The sequence below is a fragment of the Felis catus genome, chromosome B1 (genome assembly GCF_018350175.1).
Source record: "Felis catus isolate Fca126 chromosome B1, F.catus_Fca126_mat1.0, whole genome shotgun sequence".
Classification (NCBI taxonomy): Eukaryota; Metazoa; Chordata; class Mammalia; order Carnivora; family Felidae; genus Felis; species Felis catus.
In genome coordinates this window covers 203,216,223-203,237,606 of record NC_058371.1, presented here as the reverse complement: position 1 = coordinate 203,237,606, position 21,384 = coordinate 203,216,223, and the positions used below count along the sequence as shown (strand labels likewise).

Genomic DNA, 21,384 nt, shown 5'->3' with positions numbered 1-21,384 from the left:
TTTCTGAAGATTTTCTCTGACCCTTTCTTGTTTTTTCTGTCTTTCATAGTTTGCTGCTTGTCTTTAGTGATATCTTTGCATTTTTTTCTTTACTCATCTATTAGTGGTTTTCAATTTGTGGTTATCAAGTCCAATGAGTATCCTTACGATCATTGCTTTAAATACTTCATCAGGCATGTTACTTTTATCTGTTTTGCTTGGCCGTCTGGCTGTGGCCTTGTTTTGTTTCCTCATTTTGTCTATGTCTCTGTGCCTGTTTCTGTGTGTTAGGAAGTCAGCTATGCCTCCTGTTCTTGAGGGTAATGGCCTTACGAAAAAGAGGTCCCTGCAGTGCAGTGTCCCCTGTTCCCCAGGCCCTGGCGCTTCCGGGAGTGTCTCCAGTGTGTGCTGTGTGCACGCTCTTACGTCCTAGATACTTTATCCTTCAGGCCAGTTGTCTGCAGAGGCTTTCTTCGCCTGTTGTGTGCAGTGTTTGATGCATTTTAGGTGCTCTCTGGTGTGCTTGTGAAACGTGACCTGTTGCTGCCTCCACCAGAACAGAGGTCCTGGAAAACTCCCAGGTTGGGAGACCCAGTGTTGGCATGGGTTTGGGCCGGTCTTCTGGGGGAGGGGGCCTGCCACGTGGGACTGAGGCGCAGGTGGCTGGGGAAGGGTGGTTCTTCTGGAATGTGTGGTGGGGGACCCGGTGTAAGCAATTTAGGTGGTGAGTGTCGGGGTTGCACTGTTTCCCGCAGGCGGCTTTGTGCTCGTGCTGAGGGGCCGGGGAGGGAAATGGCACCTGCTAGTTCCTTTATTCCCAGAGAGGTCCCTCTGTGAATACTGCCGCTCTCCCAGATGAGCAACTAACCTCCCCACTGTGTGCCCCAGGCGCTCTTCAGATCACTGTTTCCTCGTGTATGTCTGCAGGCTGTTTGCCTACCTTTTCTCCAGGAGCAGCCCAATGTCCTCTGAGCTGTCCCAGAGCCAGGCAGGCTGACCTTTCAAACTCCAGGCTTTAAGCCCCGCTGGTTGCAAGAACTCATGAAATTCGGGCCCTGTCTCTTTCCAAGCCAATTGCTATTGGGGTTCGGTTTCCCCATGTGCTCCCCTGTGTGCTGGTCTGTCTCTCCTCCTTCTTCACGACTCCCTCCCCACCATCATGGCCATGATTTGTTTCTCTCCCAAGCCGCATCCCCACATTTCTATCTTTTTTGATGTGGCCTCTTCTCTAGTTGCGGATTTTTTTTTCTGCCAGTTTTCAGATCGACTCCTGGGGTATTTCTTTAGTTATCTAGTTGTATTCGTGGGACAAGGCAAGCCCAGGGGCCTCCTACTCTGCCACCATCTTTCCCTCCCACCTATCAAGTTCTTTTATCTTTTTGTTACCTCTTTTTTTCCCTTTACCTTTCCTGAAGAAATACTGACATAGCAAGGGAGGTTGTCAAGAAGAAAGACTTTATGTATTTATTTTTAAAATATTTTATTTTATTTTTTGAGAAAGAGAGAGGGTGCGAGTGAGGGGCAGAGAGAGAGAGAGAGAGAGAGAGAGAGAGAGAATGGGAGAGAGAGGGGGAAAGAGAGAGAGAGAGGCAGGGCTTACCCTAAGTGGGGCTCGCACTCACAAACCCCGAGATCATGACCTGAGCCGAAGTCAGATACTTAACTGAGTGAGCCTCCCAGATGCTCTAAAGATTTTATTTTTAAGTCATCTCTGCCCCCACCACGGAGCTCAAATCTACAACCCTGAGGTCAAGAGTTGCATGCTGTATTGACTGAGCCAGCCAGGTGCACCAAAAGACGTAATTTAAAAGGAATCCTTGGGGCGCCTGGGTGGCGCAGTCGGTTAAGCGTCCGACTTCAGCCAGGTCACGATCTCGCGGTCCGGGAGTTCGAGCCCCGCGTCAGGCTCTGGGCTGATGGCTCAGAGCCTGGAGCCTGTTTCCGATTCTGTGTCTCCCTCTCTCTCTGCCCCTCCCCCGTTCATGCTCTGTCTCTCTCTGTCCCAAAAATAAATAAAAACGTTGAGAAAAAAAAAAAAAAAAAAAAAAAAAGGAATCCTGACGGATGTAGCAAACGTAGTAGGGGAGCGGAGGGGTGCACGTGCCTCTCTCTGTGGCTCAGTGAGGGGTGTTCATGCGCAGCCCGAAGACGGTGTAACTTGAAAGCTTTTTTTTTTTCTTAACATCAACTGGGGAAACTATTCTTGTGCTTTATGTAAAAATAACAATGGGTCACATCCTTATTGTAGATTTTCTTTTTCCTGTCTTTTCTTTAAAAACAACAAGCATCCTTTTTTGCATCTTGAAAAGGGAACTCCTTTATTCAAATTCCAGCAACGCAGAATTCTTAAGGCATCTAAAAGTAAGGCAAGACTGTGTATATTCACTCTTGCCTTTCTTTTTTCTCAGTCACTTTTAGTTTTTCTTAGTTTTCTTTTCAGTATTGCCAAATATTAAAATTCAGTCATTTGATTCACAGTTTTAAAGAATCGTGACCAAAGCCCAGTGAAATTTATTCTAGGAATGCAAAGTTGATTCAACATCTGATAATCAATTAATATAATAGAGCATATTGATAAAGGACAAAACCTGTCACACGATCATCTTAGTAGAGGCAGAAAAACCATTTGACAAAATCCAAAGACTCCTTCCTAATGCACGTATTCAACAAATTAGGAACGGAATGGAACTTGTCAACCTGATGAAGGTCATATACAAAGCCCAGCTAACGTCATATTTAAATGTGAAAGGTTGGATGTTGTGAATAATGCTGTGAAAATGGTGTACAGATGCCTCTTGACAACCTTGCTTTTCTTTCTGGTTTTATTTGCAGAGGGAAAGATCTAAAAAGGTGGACAACACAGTGAGCTCTGGAAAACGGGACTGGGGTGCAGGGTGAAGGTGGCATTTTGGCTTGTTATTTCATACACTTGATGTTATAATTTTTTTTTTGCAGTAAGCTTTACGTTCTGTTTACAATTGGTAAATTATGAAAGCACTAATGGTTATGCATTTGATTTGTTCTGTACTAAGAAATCGGCAGCCCCTTTACCAGAAATACCTTCACGTGTTTTGAAAGAATGTAGGTTGAGACTGAAGGAGAACCCCTCCAAGGACGTCTTTGAGGAGTGCACCAGGTGAGCACCGGTCCGGCCCTACGCAGACTGAGACGGGGGCTCCCAGGGGGCCTCCCTGCAGGAGACAAGTTCTTATTGGAGTACTTTCCAAAAGAAAATGGTCACTGTCACTAGGTAGAGCTAAACGAAGGGTGGTAATCACACAGATGTAAATGACACACTGAAATGGGTCACATTGTGGAGAGCCAGTGTGTGCACAGGTTTTGTGGGCCCCTGGCCCCTCAGCTCGGCCTTCTAAAATGCTTGTGTCTGGGATGAAAAGACTGGCATAAAACGTTGTTTTTTAAAGACCTCGGCACTCGCTGAAAATTTCTTTTCTCTGGATGTTTGCAACGTGGACAGGAAAATTCTAAGTCCGAGCACTTTGAGTGAATCTGGCATCCTTCTGTACATAGGAAGAAAGAATGGTTTCTGGAGTGATCTGGCCTGAGACACGTTGGTCCTTTGTACAGTTAGGCAGCATTCGGGTATCACTTACCCATTCATTCAACAGGTGCTTGTTGAGTGCCGACTCTATGTCAGGGACTGTGTCCTTTTCCCAAGGCTGCCATAACAAAGTCCCACAAACTTAGGAGGCTTCGGACAACAGAACTTTATGCTCACAGTTCTGGAAGCTGCAAGTCTGAAGTCGTACTCTCTGCAGGGTCGTACTCTCTGCAGACTTGAGGAGAGGGCTCTTCCTCACCTCCTCTTGTTTCTGGCGGTGGCCAGGAGTCCTGATGTTTTGGGCCTGCACCCGCCGCATTTCAATCTCTGCTGTCACGTGGCCTTCTTCCCTTGGGTTTTTGTCCCTGTGTTTTCTCCTTTTCTAATAAGGGCACCAGTCATATTGGACTAGGGCCCATCCTACTCCAGGGTGACCTCATCTTAACTAATTATATCTGCAACGACCCTATTTCCAGGTAAGATCAGTATACAGGTTCAAGGTTAGGACTTCAACATAGTTTTTGGGAGATGGATTCCAAGTCATGATAGTTTGCTTCTTTGGGTTGAGGTTATGGTAGAGGACAACACAGAATAAAATGCTGCTGACTTGAGTTTACATTCTTACATGCCCTAAGGAAATATACACTGTAGAGTCTTCACTTATTACTTATTTTTTGGAAGACATTTATTTAAGCACATACTATGTGCCCGTCATTGATCTAGTTTCCAGGAATAAAATGATGAGCAACATCATTTTAGGGATGCTTATAACCTAGTGGAGTAACCGAGACGTTGGTATTAGTTGCCAATTGCTGCTGTAACAAATTGCCACAATCTTGGTGGCCTAAAGCAACACACATTTATTTTCTTGCAGTTCTAGAGGCCAGAAGTCTGAAAGCAGTGTCACTGGGCAGAAATCAAGGTGTCAGCAGGGCCTTGATCCATTTGAGAATGTTGGGGAGAATCCATTTTCTTGTTTTTTTCCAGCTTCTAGGAATACATTTCTTGGCTCATGGCCCCTTACTCCACCTTCAAAACCAGCAGCACAGCATTCTCAAGTTTCTCTCTGCTTCCATCTTCACATAGCCTTTTCTTACTCTGTGTGTCCAAATCTCCCTCAGTCTCCCTTTTACAAGGACACGTGTGATGGCATTTAGGGCCCACCCAGATAATCCAGGATCGTTTTCCCTCTCAAGCCCCTTAACTCAGTCTCATTTGCAGAGTCCCTGTTGTCACGTAAGGTGACAGTCCCAGGTTCCAGGGATTAGGACCCAGATGTGTTTCTGTCATTGTTGAGTCTCCCACAAGTGTAGGGCAGGTTGCCAGTGACCTGCCCTCTCCTAGTCTGTGACCAAGAGAAGAGTGTCCACAAAGACTGCACCTAAAGGCTGAGGGGGAGGCCGAGGGAGCTGGACCAGGTTGGGGACACTAGGAAATGTGGAGGCGATCTTCATAGCCTCCAGAACAGCGCTCAGGTCTAAGGTTGTCTACAGCAGCCGTTTCGAACTTCCCCATCTCCTGACGCCATTACACTATTAAACACTTTTGTACATGTGGCTTATGTTTTTAAAAATAAAAAGACACAAGCATTCTCCTAGCCATCAGAGCAATGATATCCTATGTCTTATGCTTCTGGAAAACGCTCTGTGGAAATGAGATGTTTTTTTTTTCACGTGTATTTATTTATTTTGAGAGAGAGAGAGAACCAGTGGGGAAGGGGCAGGGAGACAGGGGGACAGAGGATCCGAAGCTCGCTGTGTGCTGACAGCAATGAGCCCAATATGGGGCTCGAACTCACAAAGTGTGAGATCATGACCTGAGCCAAGGTTGGACGCTTAACTGACTGAGCCACCCAGGTGCCCCTGAAAATGAAGCTTTTAAAAGGCACATGATGTCTTAGCATTATAACAAGTATAGTACAAGTATAGTTTCCTTATTAACAACCGCCCGCCCGCCCCCGACTGACAAGGTCTCAGAATCCACAGAGATCCTCAGAACCCATTTTGAGAATCACTGTGCTGTAACACTAATGAGTCCAAGAGCTTGTGAATAACCTCCTTTTACAAAGTGAAGTGAAATCAAGTGGCTTCCTCAGATTATTTTTTCTTTTAGAGAGAACACACGCCAGCCGTGGAGAGAGGCAGACGGAGAGAGAGGGAATCCGAAGCAGGCTCCACACTCAGCATGGAGCCCCATGTGGGGCTTGATCCCATGACTGTAAGCTCGTGACCTGAGCTGAAGTCAAGAGTCAGACCTTCAACCGACTGAGCCACCCAGGCGCCCCTGATTGCTCAACTCTAACGACCAGTAAAAATGCTGGAGCCCCTTCAGTTACTGGCCTGCTAGCAATTCTCCATGACGACTATGATCTTTTCCCATTCGGAGTTCTGCCTTTGCTTGGGAGACCCTCCCTTCTCCCTTCCTCGGGGTGACTCCTGTTCAGCTCAGACGCCACCTTCACAAAGTCTCCCTACACCTCCTTTCCCAGGAGAGGTGTTCCGAGCACGCCAGGCACGGCTGTAACAACTCTGGTGGCACTCTTCTCCTAATGGCACGCTATCTTACCAGTCTCCCTGTTTGAGTGGCCAGATTCTTCAGGGTACGCCTAATCTAAAATTGTCCCTCCAGTGTCTTGCACACTGCTGACAATCTAGTCGCTAGATGCTTACTGACTAACGAGCTGTTTTAAATGACAGACTATGGGGGCTCCTGGGTGGCTCAGTCAGTTAAGTGTTTGACTTCGGCTCAGGTCATGGTCTCACGGTCTGCAACTTGAAGCCCCGCGTCGGGCTCTGTGCTGACAGCTTGGAGCCTGGAGCCTGCTTCCGATTCTGTGTCTCCCTCTCTCTCTGTCCCTCCCTTGCTCACACTCTGTCTCTTAAAAATAAATAAACATTGAAAACAATTTTAAATGACAGACTACATTCTGTCCCTTATTGACTCTCCAAATAAGAATTTTATTACTTTGGGGCATCTGGGTGGCTCAGTTGGGTGAGTGTCCGACCCTTGGTTTTAGCTCAGGTAATGTTCCAAGGGTTGTGGGATTGAGTCCCCTATAGGGCTCCACACCGAGCGTGGAGCCTGCTTAAGATTCTCTTTCTCCCTCTCCCTCTGCCCCTCTCCCCACTTGTGTTCTCTCTATCTCAAATTTTTAAAAAAATTATTACTTCTGTAATAAAATTGTAAATAAAACTTTAGAAGCATGACTAATTGCACAAAAATTCAGGAAGTGTATAGCATAAAATAATTCATTGGATGCTTTAGTTTCAATGTTTAAAAAAGGTGGTGTCACATATTAACATTTTCTGTCATATGACTATTATCATTTAGATATTCATTCTAATCTTATATACAAAATGTTTACATTCCCCGCTGAAATACACATGTTTGGGTATATGCACACGTGTGCACTCCTGCACACACACACACACACACACACACACACATGCACATACTCACACACATGCACACACACACACACACACACACACACACACACACACACACCTTGAGTACATATACATAAAAAGAACCCTTGACTTTGGGAGGGTAAACCAATTTCATTTCTTCTGAATTCTTGCCTTCATATTTTTAGTGATAACATTAGAAACTAGTGTGGAATTCTATACTTGCAAAACTCAATGTATTTAATTGTGTATAACGATTGACTTCCCGTATCCAGTGTTCATGACTGCACTGAACGCAGCTGATTTCCTGCTGTAATGCAGCGGACGTATAGAATTATATAAAATCTTTTTCTAGATTTGTTCGTAACTATTTAAGTGGAGAACCATTTGAAGAATATCAAGAAAGTTCATATTTTTCTCGATTTCTACAGTGGAAGTGGCTGGAAAGGTATGTTCTAATTTAGAATTCGACAAAAACAAGTAGTAACTTCTCAGAACGTGTACTGATAGATGTATACTTTCCCATCTGTCAAAATACTATTAGAAATCTTGGGCTGTATATGGTATTTTTATACAGAAATTATTAATATGTGTTATATAATTTCTTCTGATTTAGTTGACTCTGTTCTGTCTTTTTAAAATGGCCAGTTACGCCTGGGTGGCTCAGTCGGTTAAGCAAACGACTTTGGCCCAGGTCATGATCTCACGGTTGGTGGGTTCGAGCCCCACGTCGGGCTCTGTGCTGACAGCTCAGAGCCTGGAGCCTGCTTCAGATTCTGTCTCCCTCTGTCTCTGCCCCTCCCCAGCTCACACTTGCTCTCTCTCTCTCTCTCTCTCTCTGTCAAAAATAAACAAAACAAAAAAAAATAATAGAATAAAATAAAATGGCCAGTTAGCCCTGTGGGTATAGTAGTTAGAAAATAAAACGTATCCTGGATTCACAGAAGTATAAACCAGTGCACACTGGTTCAGTCTTGTGGTCTGAGCCCTGCTCAGCTTTGTACAAGCCATGTGGGCTCAGTCAAAAGACCTGACCTTCATGAGCATCGGGTCCTTGTTCTGTAAAATAGAGGTAATTCTATAATCTACCCCACGGGGCTGCTGAGGCCACCTGAAAAATGTGTGTAAGATACTCAGCAGTGCTTGGTGTACAAAGTAAGTGTTCAAAAAGTGTTAGCTGCCACCAGTGTCACTGTTGCTTTGATTGATTGTTTCAATTTCCAGTTCTACTTCATGTACATTTCTTTCGAGACGTTGAGGATGAACATGTCCTCTGAGGTTCTTTTCCCAAATGATAGTGCACTGTAGATCTATCATTTTCCTCTGCAGCTTTCTGACCGGCCCGATTCATAAGTATTTCATGGTGTGGACTAGTTGCTGACCTGTCTTTAATTAGCAAGGATACTGGGACTGTTCCATATGTATCTTCAGTGTATCCGGTAAATCTTCAATGTTGACGTGCGCATCTGCCTCTTAGTGCAGAGAGCTGTGTCAGCAGAGGGGACGGAGTCCCTGAGCACAGGCACCGTGCCCCAGGCACTTGCTTTGAACAGCATGCTTTCATAAATAAAGCAGGACAAGAGCTAGGTAGGCTTTTCTGTTTTAAAATAACAATGTGATGTGAGACCTGAAGCTTTTTGTTTTTTTAATTAATTAGGCAACCAATAACAAAGGACACATTTAGACATTACAGAGTTCTAGGAAAAGGCGGATTTGGGGAGGTAAGTAATGTGTGACTAACCATAAGCAATACTTCTAGAAAAGTAAGACAGCAAGGGAACGAAAAGACGTGCTTCAACTTTGCCGATACCTTTATTTCCTCACCGTGTGTTTTGGGAATAATTTTAGCCAACCATGTGAGTTGAGATTGAACTTCGAACAAAAGGTGCTTTGCGACATGCTTTTAAAAAATTCGGAGATGTGGAAAGAAATGTGCTATCATTGTGATTTTTTCTTCACTTCATGTTTCTTATGGAAGCTGTTTTCCTGTGTTTGGTTGTCCGATGTCCAAGCTCAGTTTGTCCCGACTGAAAAGATGATTCTGTTTCCATATTGTGGACTTTCTGTTACTCTATTTCCATAATTTAGGACTAGCCTAAAAGCTCACTTAGTACAGGGTATATTATTAAATAGGCTTATTTATCTCAACTCGGTTTGGATGTGTATATGTGCCCCCCACACCTACATCAAAAGATACTACACAACATCTAAATTTGGGGAAATCCTGAGGAAACTGTCCACAAATTCATGAGACATGGTCTAAATGTAATGGCTCTCCCAGATAGAGACTATTGTGGGAGGTGGACACAGAATCACATGCAGTTCTGTTTCTGTAACTTAAAGAGGTGTTAATGGCCTCGCTATTGGTCTGGAGTGGTCATAATCAGCTCAGGCATTTACAACTGCCCAGAGCCAGGAGCTGTGTGTTTAGTCAGAAGCAAGTCACGCTGGCCACTCGTGATTTAAATCCTGCACACTCCCAAATTCCAATCGAAAGCCTAAACCAGACGTACCAGAATTGCCTTAACGTGAATTAGGAAGCTGGCCTCGAGGCCTTGTGCTGCAAGTAAGACCTGTAGTTGGACGTGGTAAGAAACTGGTCCTCGTAGCCATTACGTTAGGCGAATCCATGGTACCGACCCTCTGATACGGTTCTGGAGACCTTTTAGGGTATTTTGAGTGATCTCAACCAAAAATGTTTGCTGTCACCCTTTCGGGATAGATATTTTGTAAGAAATCCACTCTATCTTTCCGTACATCCTAGAGCAGGAAAATTTGCTCTCTTTAATTCATGCTATTCTGCCTTTCGTGATCTCCAAGTATAAAACTCAGATTTTGTCGGAGAACAGACGGAAAGGCATTTCAAGCACATGGATCTTGTGTTTACAACAGAATGTAGTTCTAACTGTAGCCATGTGTACATTTAAAAATGGACTCAGTGATAACATGTTTGCAGCTTTTAACTGTTGTGGAAGACTTGGTGTATTTATGATATTTATAGATTACTTTTTAACACATTTACTTGTGTTTCCAAACAAAGGATTGTGTGGATGAAAAAAACGTTGTGGTTTTTCACAGACTTGTTCTGAATGTGCCATTTGTTACATCAAGTCTGAGCTCAGCGGAGTGAATATCTGTTTCTATTCTGAATACCTGTCAGAGGGAGACTGTGACCCTAATGCAGACAGCCTCAGTGCCTCTTTTATTTGAGATAGAGAAAGAGAGAAGGAGGAGGAGGAGGAGGAGGAGGAGGAGGAGGAGGAGGAGGAGGAGAAGGAGGGGGGGGGCAAAGGAAGAAAGAGAAAGAATCCCAAGCTGATGTGGGGCTCCATCCCATGACCCTGGGATCACGACCTGAGATGAAATCAAGTCAGACACTCAGCCGACTGAGGCACCCAGATGCCCTGCCTCGGTGCCATTTAAATCCAGCTTCCAATGGTGTATTTACTTTTTCCAAATGCTAATACTTCTTCCGGTGGGTTTGAAAGGACAAACATTTTGGTCTTATCTCGTCAACTACAGTACTTTCATTTATGCTTGAAGTCCTCCAAAATGGATCTGTAGGGCTCTGGGGCAGAACGGGGGAAAGAGAATTGGTAGCGTCTTTGCGAGCACGGTTGTAGAGACAGCAGAGAGCTGTGGAGAGAGCGTATCTGTGAGAGACGGGCAGACTGGAGGGGAGTTCCTGTTCCATCGCTTCCAGCTGTGTGATCTTGGGCCCACCGTCCCCTTCTTACCCTTAAGAGGGAGATGATCCCTGCTTCCCCGGGTTGTTGTGAGCGGCAAATGAGTGTTCGTCTCCAGCCATAGTGCAGGGCCTGGCACGCTTACCTCTTCCTTCTCTCCCTTTGACTTGGCAGTTTCACTTAAAAGAATTATCGTAAGTTAACGATGGAGAGATATGCCATGGTTTGTGTGCCGTGTCTTAATGATTATATAAGGTTTGGAGTATTCATATATTGGGAGAACATTTAATGATGAGAAGAGAGTCCCACTGTAAGATGAAAACAGTATAAAATATTACCTATTCTATAATATAAGGCCGGTTCCCCCTGCCAAAACTGAGGAAAACTCAGGACCCTATACAGCAAATGTGAATGAGAGTCATCTTGGAATTTCAACGAGTTTTATCCTTATTGAGTTTTGTCCTTATTAATACTTTCTGTATTTTCCACAATGAACTTTATATTTTATTAAATCATTTTATTGATGGATTAAAATGATGTGTCTTATATTTGCTTATAAGGTAATTGTGTTTGTATATGTGTAGCATGTGCCTGTGTTACATGCCTGGGGGCACCTATGTGTCTATGGTGTGCAGTAGGTGTGTGTGGTGTGTGTACATGTGTATATGTGTGTGTGTGGTTGTGGAGTAAGTGTGTACAGGGTGTGGGTATGTGTCTGTGGTGTGGGCGTGTGTGTCTGGTGTGGAATGGGTGTGGGTGTGGTGTAGAGGGTGTGTGTGTGTGTCTGCAGTGGGGGTGGGGTGGGGGTGTGTGTATGTGTCTTTGGAGTGTTGGTGTGGAGGGTGTGTGTGTGTGTGTGTGTGTGTGTGTGTGTGTATAGGGGGTGGGAGTCTGAGGAAACAGGGTAACCCTGAGCTGATAGCCAGAGGCTGGGGGTCAGGCACATGGGAGCTTATTATTCCCTCCTCTCCACTTTTGTAATTTTGGAAATTTTCTCATAACGTAAGGTTAAGTAGTATATAGATATTATTTTACAACTAAGTAGAATCAATGTGTTAAACGTTATGAAGTCTCTGAAATCTATTTTTTTTATATTCTTGAACTTAAAAAAAAAAAGATAGGCGCCTGGGTGGCTCAGTCGGTTAAGCGTCAGACTTCGGTTCAGGTTATGAGCTCACAGTCGGTGAGTTCGAGCCCTGCTGTGGGCTCTGTGCTGATGGCTCGGAGCCTGGAGCCTGCTTCGGATTCTGCCTCTCCCTCTCTCTCTGCCTGTCCCCTGCTCATGCTCTGTCTCCCTCTTTCTCAAAAATAAACATTTAAAAAGAGGGGCGCCTGGGTGGCGCAGTCGGTTAAGCGTCCGACTTCAGCCAGGTCATGATCTCGCGGTCTGTGAGTTCGAGCCCCGCGTCGGGCTCTGGGCTGATGGCTCAGAGCCTGGAGCCTGTTTCCGATTCTGTGTGTCTCCCTCTCTCTCTGCCCCTCCCCTGTTCATGCTCTGTCTCTCTCTGTCCCAAAAATAAATAAAAAAACATTGAAAAAACAAAATTTTTAAAAAAAAATAAAAAGAAAAGAAAGATGAATGTATTTAGTTTCAAAAGGTGTTGCTCTTGCAAGAAAACTGAAAGACCCAGGAGGACCCTTGAGTCAAGTGGCTGCCCCAATCACACATGAGGAGTCCCTTGTAGCCGCGCCCCCACCACTGCCTCCCCCCCCCCCCCCCCGAGTTCCAGGAGCACAGCCTCCCGCTCCGCTCACCGGGTTGTGTCTGAGGAAGCTGGGGGAGGAGGGAGGAGCCCGCTCTAAGCCCTCACGTGTCCGTGAGTGGAGTGGCCTTGGCCCATCACATGCTCTGGGCCGGAGGAATTGACATGGACAGGACAGGGTTTGGTGGTGGTGTTGGTGGTTGGCAGCCTAGAGACGTCAGGTACGTACAAAGCTTGTGGTTTTTTCTTTTGGACTAGGTCTGTGCCTGTCAAGTGCGAGCTACAGGAAAAATGTACGCCTGTAAGAAGCTAGCAAAGAAAAGAATAAAGAGGAGGAAAGGTGAAGCAATGGCTCTAAATGAGAAGAGGATGCTGGAAAAAGTGAATAGCAGATTTGTAGTAAGTATCTTGCCTTAGTCTTCCCTGTACGCGGTGTCCTGAGTCCCACCTTCCTGAGCGCACCTGCTGCTGGACTCGCCCACTCTCCACCCTGGGGCGCGCCCACTCTCCACCCTGCGGCGCGCCCACTTTCCAGCCCGGGCTCGCCTACTCTCCGTCCCCGGCTCGAACACTCCGCAGCCAGGGCTCGCCCGCGCTTCCAGGCTCAGCATGTGCTGGGAAGCTGGGAACGTGCCAGGGACAGCCTCTTTCGTCTTGGTGGCAGCCCTCTTCTTTCCAATTCACTTCTTACTGGGCACAAACATGAATGAGTGGGGATCCCACTTCCAACTTCCGACCTGCTGTAAATCTGTGGCTGTCCACCGCTGCCTGGCCTGTGGTTCCTCTCACACCCAGCAGTGTGCTCTTAACCAGTGAGGGCCCTCCTCTCCCCGCGGGGCAGACAGCCGTACCCTCTGGCCTTTCAGCCACTCTGACTGCTAGTCCTGAAAGGCACCGCCTCTGGTCCTTGTCTTCTCAGTGGCCTCTTTCTGACACCTGGCGAACGTATTACTGGCCCTCTATCAGCACATTCCAACTGTATGGAGCCTCAAATTCCACCTTCACTGTTTCAGGCAAGGATTGGACTTGTGGGGCTAGGGTGAACCTTGGGACCCTTCCAGGCCCTAGGCTGTTCATGAGGTGGTGTGGTTTTCATCGCCAAACCTGACTTGTTCACCCCATCACCTATCTCCCGTAGCATCTACGGCAACAGGAGGGTCTGCCTGAAGCGGGGAGAGGAAGGTACTTTACGAAAGAATTTGTAGTGTTACACTTACTTCGTCCCGGTCATTCATGTCTCAGTACTGAGGTTGGCTGATTTGTGGTAGGGAACAAATGTTCCAGAACAGGGGCCTGCACAGCCATCATGTACACTTGTCTCCGTGTATGATAGGTCACTTCTGCACCCATGACACGAAAATCTTTCATAAAATCAGCTCCTCTGGGAGTTTCTTTAAATATATTTGTATAACTACCTTGAAACATGGAAATCCATAATCTAGCTTTATGAAAGGAACATAAACGGTATCTATGGTTTATTCTATTAAAATGAAATATTTTAGTTTCTATATTCTTGGCCTCTCCCAAGGAACCTGGAAGTAACTTCCTTCATCCTTTTTTTCCCCCACTGAAGGATAATTGACATAATAATATCCTATCAGTTTCAAGTGCACATCATAGTGATTTGATATTTTTCTACATTGTGAAATGAGTCTCGTGATAAGCCTAGTTACCATATCAAAGTTATTACAAGTTATTAAAAAGTTACAAATATTGACTGTATTCCCTACGCTGTACATCTCCTTGACTTATTTGCTGTATAACCGGAAGTTAGTACCTCTTAATCCACTTCACCTATTTTCTGACCCCCAACCCCTCCCTACTCTTGTAACAAGCCTGTTTAGTGTTGGAGTCGGTTTCTGTTTTGTTGTTTCCGTTTTGTTTTGTTGTGAGTGTGTTTTGCTTTTTAAAAATTTTTTTTTCAACGTTTTTATTTTTATTTTTGGGACAGAGAGAGACAGAGCATGAACGGGCGAGGGGCAGAGAGAGAGGGAGACACGGAATCGGAAACAGGCTCCAGGCTCCGAGCCATCAGCCCAGAGCCCGACGCGGGGCTCGAACTCACAGACCGCGAGATTGTGACCTGGCTGAAGTCGGACGCTTAACCGACTGCGCCACCCAGGCGCCCCTGTTTTGCTTTTTAGATTCCACATATGGGTGAAGCCATGTGGTGTCTTTCTCTGACTGACTTGTTTTGCTTAGCATTGTCCTTTCTAGGTCCATCCACGTTGCCGCAAATGGCAAGATTCCATTCTTTCTTATGGCTGAGCAATATTCATTCTCCTGTATACACATCACTTCATCTTTATCCATTTGTCATCTATCAGTGGCTGCTTAGGTTGCTTCCATATCTCGGCTATTATAACTAATGCCACAGTCAACAGAAGGGTGCAGATACCTCTTTGGATTGGTGTTTTCATTTTCTCCAGATAAATACCTAGAAGTGGAATTGCTGGATCACATGGTGTTTCTATTCTTAATTTTTTGAGGAATCTCCATACTGTTTTGCACAGTGGCTGCACCAACTTACATTTCCACCAACAGTTGTACAAGGGTTCCTTTTTCTGCACATCTTCACCAACCCTTGTCTCTTGTCTTTTTGATTCTAGTCATACTGATAGGTGTGAAATGCTATCTCGTGGTGGTTTTGATGTGCATTTCCCTAATGGTGAGTGATGATGAGCATCTTTTTATGTGCCTGGTAGCCCTCTGTATGTATATGTATGTATGTACATTTGGAAAAATATCTGGGGTTCCTGCGTGGCTCAATCAGTTAAGCGTCTGACTCTCAGTTTCAGCTCAGGTCATGACCTTATGGTTTCATAAGTTCGAGCCTTGTGTCAGGCTCTGTGTCGGCAGTGCAGAGCCTGCTTGGGATTCTCTCTCTCTCTCTCTCTCTCTCTCTCTCTCTCTCTGCCCCTCCCCTGCTCACACTGTATCTGTCTCTCTCAACATAAATAAACAAAAAAACCACAAAAATATCTGTTCAAGTTCTCTGCTCATTTTCTCATCAGGTTTTTTTTTTTTTAACATATTTGTATAATTTAGAAAATATATTTTGATATTATCTCCTTATCTGATATATGATTTGTAAATATCTTCCATTCAGTAGGTTGCCTTTTTGTTTTGTTGATGGTTTCCTTCGCTGTGCAAAAGCTTTTTAGTTTACTATAATCCCATTGTTTATTTTAGCTTTTGTTACTCAGGAGACTGGTCTGAAAAAACATTCCTAAGACTGATGCCAAAGAGCTTACTTCCTGTGGTTTCTTCTAGGGGTTCTGTGGTTTTGGTTCTTACATTCAAGTCTTTAATCCATTTTTAAGCATTTTATTTTTTTTAATGTTTATTTATATTTAGTTTTTAGAGAGACGGGGGGTCGGGGGAGATAGAGAGGGAGAGAGGGCCCATGCATGTGAGCAGGGGAAGGGCAGAGAGAGAGGGAGAGAGAGAATCCCAAGCAGGCTCTGTGCTGTCAGCACAGAGCCTAATGTGGGGCTCGATCCCATGAACTGTTGAGATCATGACCTGAGCCAAAATCAAGAGTCAGACTCTTAACCAACTGAGCCACCCAGGCACCCCTCAAATCTTTAATCCATTTTGAGTTAATTTTCGTGTATGGTAAAATGTAGTGGCCAGCTTTATTCTTCTGCATGTAGCTGTCCAGTTTTTCCAACACTATTTATTGAACAGGCTGTCTTTTCCTGGTTGTATATTCTTGCCTCCTTTGTCATAAATTAATTGACCTTATATGCATGTGTTTATCTCTGGGCTCTCTATTCTATTCCACTGATCTATGTGTCTGTTTTTATGCCAATACCATACTCTTTTGATTACTACAGCTTTGCAGTATAGTTTGAAATCAGGGAGCATGATGCCTCCAGCTTTGTTCTTCTTTCTCAAGATTGTTTTGCCTTTTCAGAGTCTTGTGTTGTTTCATACAAATTTTAGGATTGTTTGTTCTAGTTCTGTGAAAAGAGCTATTGGTATTTCTTTAATGTTTATTTTGAGAGAGAGAATGAGAGCGAGCGAGCAAGTGAGTGTGTGAGTGGGAGAGGGACAGAGAGAGAGAGAGAGAGAGAGAAAGAGAGAGAGAGAGAGAGAGAGAGAGAATCCCAAGCAGGCCTCATGCTGTCAGTGCAGAGCCCAAAGTGGGGCTCAAACCCATGAACCATAAGATCATGACCTGAGTCAAGATTGAGAGTCAGATGCTTAATTGACTGAGCCACACAAGCACCCCAGAACTATTGGTATTCTGATAGGGATTGCATTGAATCTGTAGATTGTTTTGGGTACTGTGGGCATTTGAACAATATTAATTCTTCTAATCCATAAGGATGGAATATCTTTCCACTTATTTTTGTCTTCAGTTTGTTTCATCAATGCCTTATAGTTTTGAGAGTACAGGTCTTTCACCTCCTTGGTTAAATTTATTCCTAGGTATCTTATTCTTTTGATAAAACTGTAAATGGGATGGTTTTCTTAGTTTCTGTTTCTGATATCTTATTATTAGTGTAGAAAACTGCAACCTGTTTCCGTATGTTAATTTTGTACTCTCTGATGTTACTGATACCATTGATTAGTTCTAATAGCTTTTTGGTGAAGTCTGTAAGGTTTTCAATGTGTACTATAATGTCATCTGCAAATAGTGAGTTTTACTTCCTCCAATTTGAGTGCCTTTTATTTCTTTTTCTTGCCTAATTGCTATGGCTAGGACTTCCAGTACTATGTTGATAAAACTGATAAGAGTGGGTATCTCTGTCTTGTTCCTGATATTAGAAGAAAAGCTTTCAGCTTTTTATCATAGAGTATAGTATTAGCTGTGGGTTTGTCATATATGGCCTTTATTATGTTAAGGTATGTTCCTTCTATACCCACTTTATTGAGAGTTTTTTAAATCATAAATATATATTGAATTTTGTCAAATGTTTTTTCTGCATCTATTGAGATAATCATATGATACTTATCCTTCATTTTGTTAATGTGGTGTATCACCTTGATGTATTCGTGGGTATTGAACCATCCTTGCATCCCTGGAATAAATTCCACTCGATTGTGATGTATGATCCTTTTCATGTGTTGTTGAGTTTGGTTTAGTAATATTTTGTTGAGGATTTTTACATCTATGTTCATCAGGGTTATTGGCCTGTAATTTTCTCTCTCTCTCTCTCTCTCTCTCTCTCTCTCTCTCTCTCTTTTGTAGTGTTTTTATCTGGTTTCAGGGTGTTTTTATCTGGTATCAGAATCAGGGTGATTCTGGCCTTGTAAAATGAATTTGGAAATCTTCATTCCTGTTCAATTTTTGGAAAAATTTGAGAATAGGTACTAAGTCTTCTTTAAATGTTTGGTAGAATTCACCTGTGAAGCCATGTGATCCTGGACTTTTTGTTTTTTATAGGAGTTTTTAAATTACTGCTTCAATTTCAATGCTTGTAATTGGTCTGTTCATATTTTCTATTTTTGTGTGATTCAGTCCTGAAAAGTTGGGTTTCTGGGAACTTATCCATTTCTTCTAGGCTGTCCAATACGTTGGTGTGTAATTATTCATATTAATCTTTTATGATTCTTTGTATTTCTGTGGTGTCAGTTGTAACTTCTCTTTCATTTCTGAGTTTAAAAAAGTTAATGTATTTGTTTATTACTGACAAGTCTGGCTAGAAGTTTATTGATTTTGTTTTTTCAAAGAACCAAGTTTTAGTTTCATTGATCTTTTCTATTGTTTTTTTTTAACTCTCTATTTCATTTATTTCCACTCTGATATTTATCATTTTCTTCCTTCTACCAACTTTGAGCTTTGTTCTTTTTCTAGTTCCTTTAGATACAAAGTAACATTTTTTACTCCCTGCTTACAGTTGATCAGTGGAACCTGACCTGTACCTGTCACTCATTTCCTCCTGCTTCCCACTGCCCACCCTGACTGGCCCACGATATGATTATGTATGATGAAAGCCTAACACTTTCTATATAACTTATTGTGTATCTAGCCAACCACAAATAGTTAGATACAATGCCAACCACAAATAGTTAGAAAATAAAAAAAATGTAATTGATACCATTTATAATAGCATCAGTAAATATCAAAATCTAGGCAAAAATTTAATGAAAATATGCAAGACTTCTAAACTGAGAGCTAGAAATGCTATTACAAGAAATTGAAGAAGACCAAATAATGTTCATGGATCAGAACATTCATATGAATCAACATATAAAGATATTGCTTCTCCCAAATTGATATATAGATTAAATGAATTAAATGCAGTCCTAATCAAAATCCCAGCAGGGTGTGTGTGTGTGTGTGTGTGTGTGTGTGTGTGTGTGTGTGTGCGTGCACGTGCACACGCAAATTGACCTACATACCAACAGAGAAGTGGGCAAAAAACTTGGACAGGTATTTCACACAAGAGGTTCCAAATGGATAAGTATATGAAAAACTATGAGAAGTGTCTCCTTTATTTGTATGTACAGAGAAATGCACATTAAAACCACAGTAAGAGACAACTATGCCTCCACCAGCACTGACTGACGGCACAAAATGTTGGAAGGATGTGTAGCAGCAAGACCCCTCTTGCACTACTGTGGAGAGTGTCTTTAACTTGTATGCTAAACGTGGGTGTTCTACAAGTATGGACTATCAGTGCCCAATGATTAGAGAGCATAGCTTTGATAAATCGTAGTCCCAAGTGTCTTTGAAGTTTTGCCACCTACCCACTTAGCCACAGAAGGTTCTGTCCTTGCAGTACAGAACTGTTGTAAAGTCCTTGATAGGTACATGCCTGAGAAGCGCCAGATGCATGATAGGCATTTTCCTGAAGCATATAGTATTTGGGTCTTCTAATTATAAATCTAACATGGGTTATTTGAATAATGTTAGCAAATAGAGTAAATCACCAATGAACGCACAGGCTTTTGTGCTTTGTTTTTTATGTTGCTGTTGTCCTTAGGTTAGTTTGTCTTATACTTACGAGACCAAAGACTCCTTGTACTTGGTGCTGACCATTATGAATGGAGGGGACTTAAAGTATCACATTTACAACCTGGGCAGCCCTGGCTTTGATGAGCAGAGAGCGATCTTCTATGCGGCCGAACTGTGCTGTGGCTTGGAGGACTTACAGAAAGAAAGAATTGTGTACAGGTAAGAACAGAACGAACTCCTGGGCCTGAGAGCCCAAGACTCCCACCCGGCTACTGCTGACCCCTCACCAGCCTGGGCGCAAGGGCTCTGGGGCCCCTTGGTGGCCATTTGTAGGGTGTGGTCACTCACACTGCAGGAAATGGGGTCAGTCGGTGGGGGGACCTTGGTTTTCTTTTCAGTTCTCTTCCATCTCTCGTAGGTTGGTTTTATTTGTTACGTTGATGAAATGTAGGCAGTTTTACTCATGTAAGAAGAGCCCATTTCCCAGATTCTTAGGCATCTTGAGAGCTCTATTTAAGGTTGTAGACTATGTTCCAACAAAATAGCGTACAATTAAATGCCTTAATATTTTGTGCCTTAGAATTCAGTAAAGAAAATTAAGTTTAATTTAATAGGTAGAATTAAATTAGTATGATCAAATATTTAGTTTTAGGGAAAGCAGTCCTTCCTTCCACCTTTAGGTGTGGAGCTCACGGGCTCTGACACCCTTCTCTACCCCTCCCTGCACAGCCCGTCCCTTCGCCTCTGTGTGGCGGTGCACCTCTATGTGGAGACCATTCCCTACAGGAGTTTCTCACCGTGCCCTTTTCCTGAAATTCCCAAGGGCTCTGTGTATCCCCTGCCGTCATCTTCCCCATACAGTTGGTCGTGAAATCACCCCTGAATGTTTCCCAGATCATTCTTTAGGGTCACTGGCTTAGTTTGGGTCTTCCGTAGGTTACCTGGCAGGCAGACACTTGAATGGTCTCCCTAATGCCAGTCTTGCCCCAGTGCCTCCTCCGTGAGACCAGTGACAGGCCTTCCTGTGATGTGGATCTGATCCTGTCATGCTGTCCCTAGCTTGGACCCCTGTGGTCCTGGCTCCCCCGACCCTGTGTGACACCTGTGTGATGCCGCTCCTCACTGACTACCCCAACCCAGTGTCCTGCTGCTCCCCGAATGGGGACTCCCTGCCTTCGTGCTGGGCACATATTTGCGGCTCACACTCTTCTCAAGCATCCTCAGGGCTTCATACCTTTGTACATGTGGTCTGCTTGTCGGACGCTTTTTTTCACTGTGGCCCTTCTTCCTTCACTCTGAGACACTGCTGCTCATTGTCCCAGAGTTAGCATGGCAGTGTCCCCTCCCCCTGCCCCCGAGAATGTGGCCCCGAAGAACTGTGCTGAATCTACTCTGCCTGCGCTCTACAGATGGAACAACAAAGCCTGGATGACAGCATATCTGTTTACAACGTGGTTTACCGAATATCTGAAGCCGACTGTTCAGACCTGCAGTTCAGAAAAAAAGATTCCTCTCAAAATAATACTGCTCATTGACATTGTACCCAGTCACCAAGAGCTCTGGTGATGTAAAGCAAGATGAATGTTGTTTTCATGCCTGCTGATACAACATCCATTCTGCAGCCCATGGAGCAAGGAGTAATTTCTAATTTTGACTTTTTAGTCTTACTACTTAAGAAACACATATCTTAAAAAATATAAGGCTGTAGACGCCATAAATGGTGACTCTTCTGATGCAGCGTAAATTGAAAATCTTCTGGAAACGATTCACCATTCTGGATGTCCTTACGAAAATGTTTCTTCCCGTGGCTCACGGGAAGAGGTCAAAATATCAATATTAACAGGAGTTCGGGAGAAGTGGGTTCCAGCCCTCATGCAAGACTTTGAGGGGTTCAAGACTCCGTGGAGAAGTCACTGCAGATGGGGTGGAAACAGCCAGAGAACTATGATCAGGGGCTGAATGGCTGCGATCTCAGGATCAAACTTGAACGGATGAGGAGCGCTTCCTACGGAGGAACAAAGAAAGTGGTTTCTTGAGATGGACTCTGCTCCTGGTGAAGATGCCGTGAAGATGGTTGGAATGACAACAAGGATTTAGACTATGGCATAAACGTAGTTCATAAAGAGCGGCAGGGTTT

The 21,384-nt window shown here is 43.9% G+C and overlaps 1 protein-coding gene across 15 annotated transcripts in view; it reads left to right on the top strand.

Annotated features, from left to right (window-relative positions):
* GRK4 (G protein-coupled receptor kinase 4) overlaps positions 1 to 21,384 on the top strand; it is a 96,380-nt gene that overhangs the window by 43,565 nt on the left and 31,431 nt on the right. For 6 of the 15 annotated variants that reach the window (XM_023253499.2, XM_023253498.2, XM_023253500.2 and 3 more), the window contains 6 exons: positions 2,812 to 2,841; positions 3,012 to 3,115; positions 7,304 to 7,396; positions 8,606 to 8,669; positions 12,596 to 12,736; positions 19,276 to 19,466. In XM_023253499.2, the coding sequence (XP_023109267.1) occupies positions 2,812 to 2,841; positions 3,012 to 3,115; positions 7,304 to 7,396; positions 8,606 to 8,669; positions 12,596 to 12,736; positions 19,276 to 19,466 (623 nt within the window). The remainder of the gene's footprint in view (positions 1 to 2,811; positions 2,842 to 3,011; positions 3,116 to 7,303; positions 7,397 to 8,605; positions 8,670 to 12,595; positions 12,737 to 19,275; positions 19,467 to 21,384) is intronic. The other 9 variants (XM_023253497.2, XM_045056932.1, XM_045056933.1 and 6 more) reach the window with 6 other exon arrangements.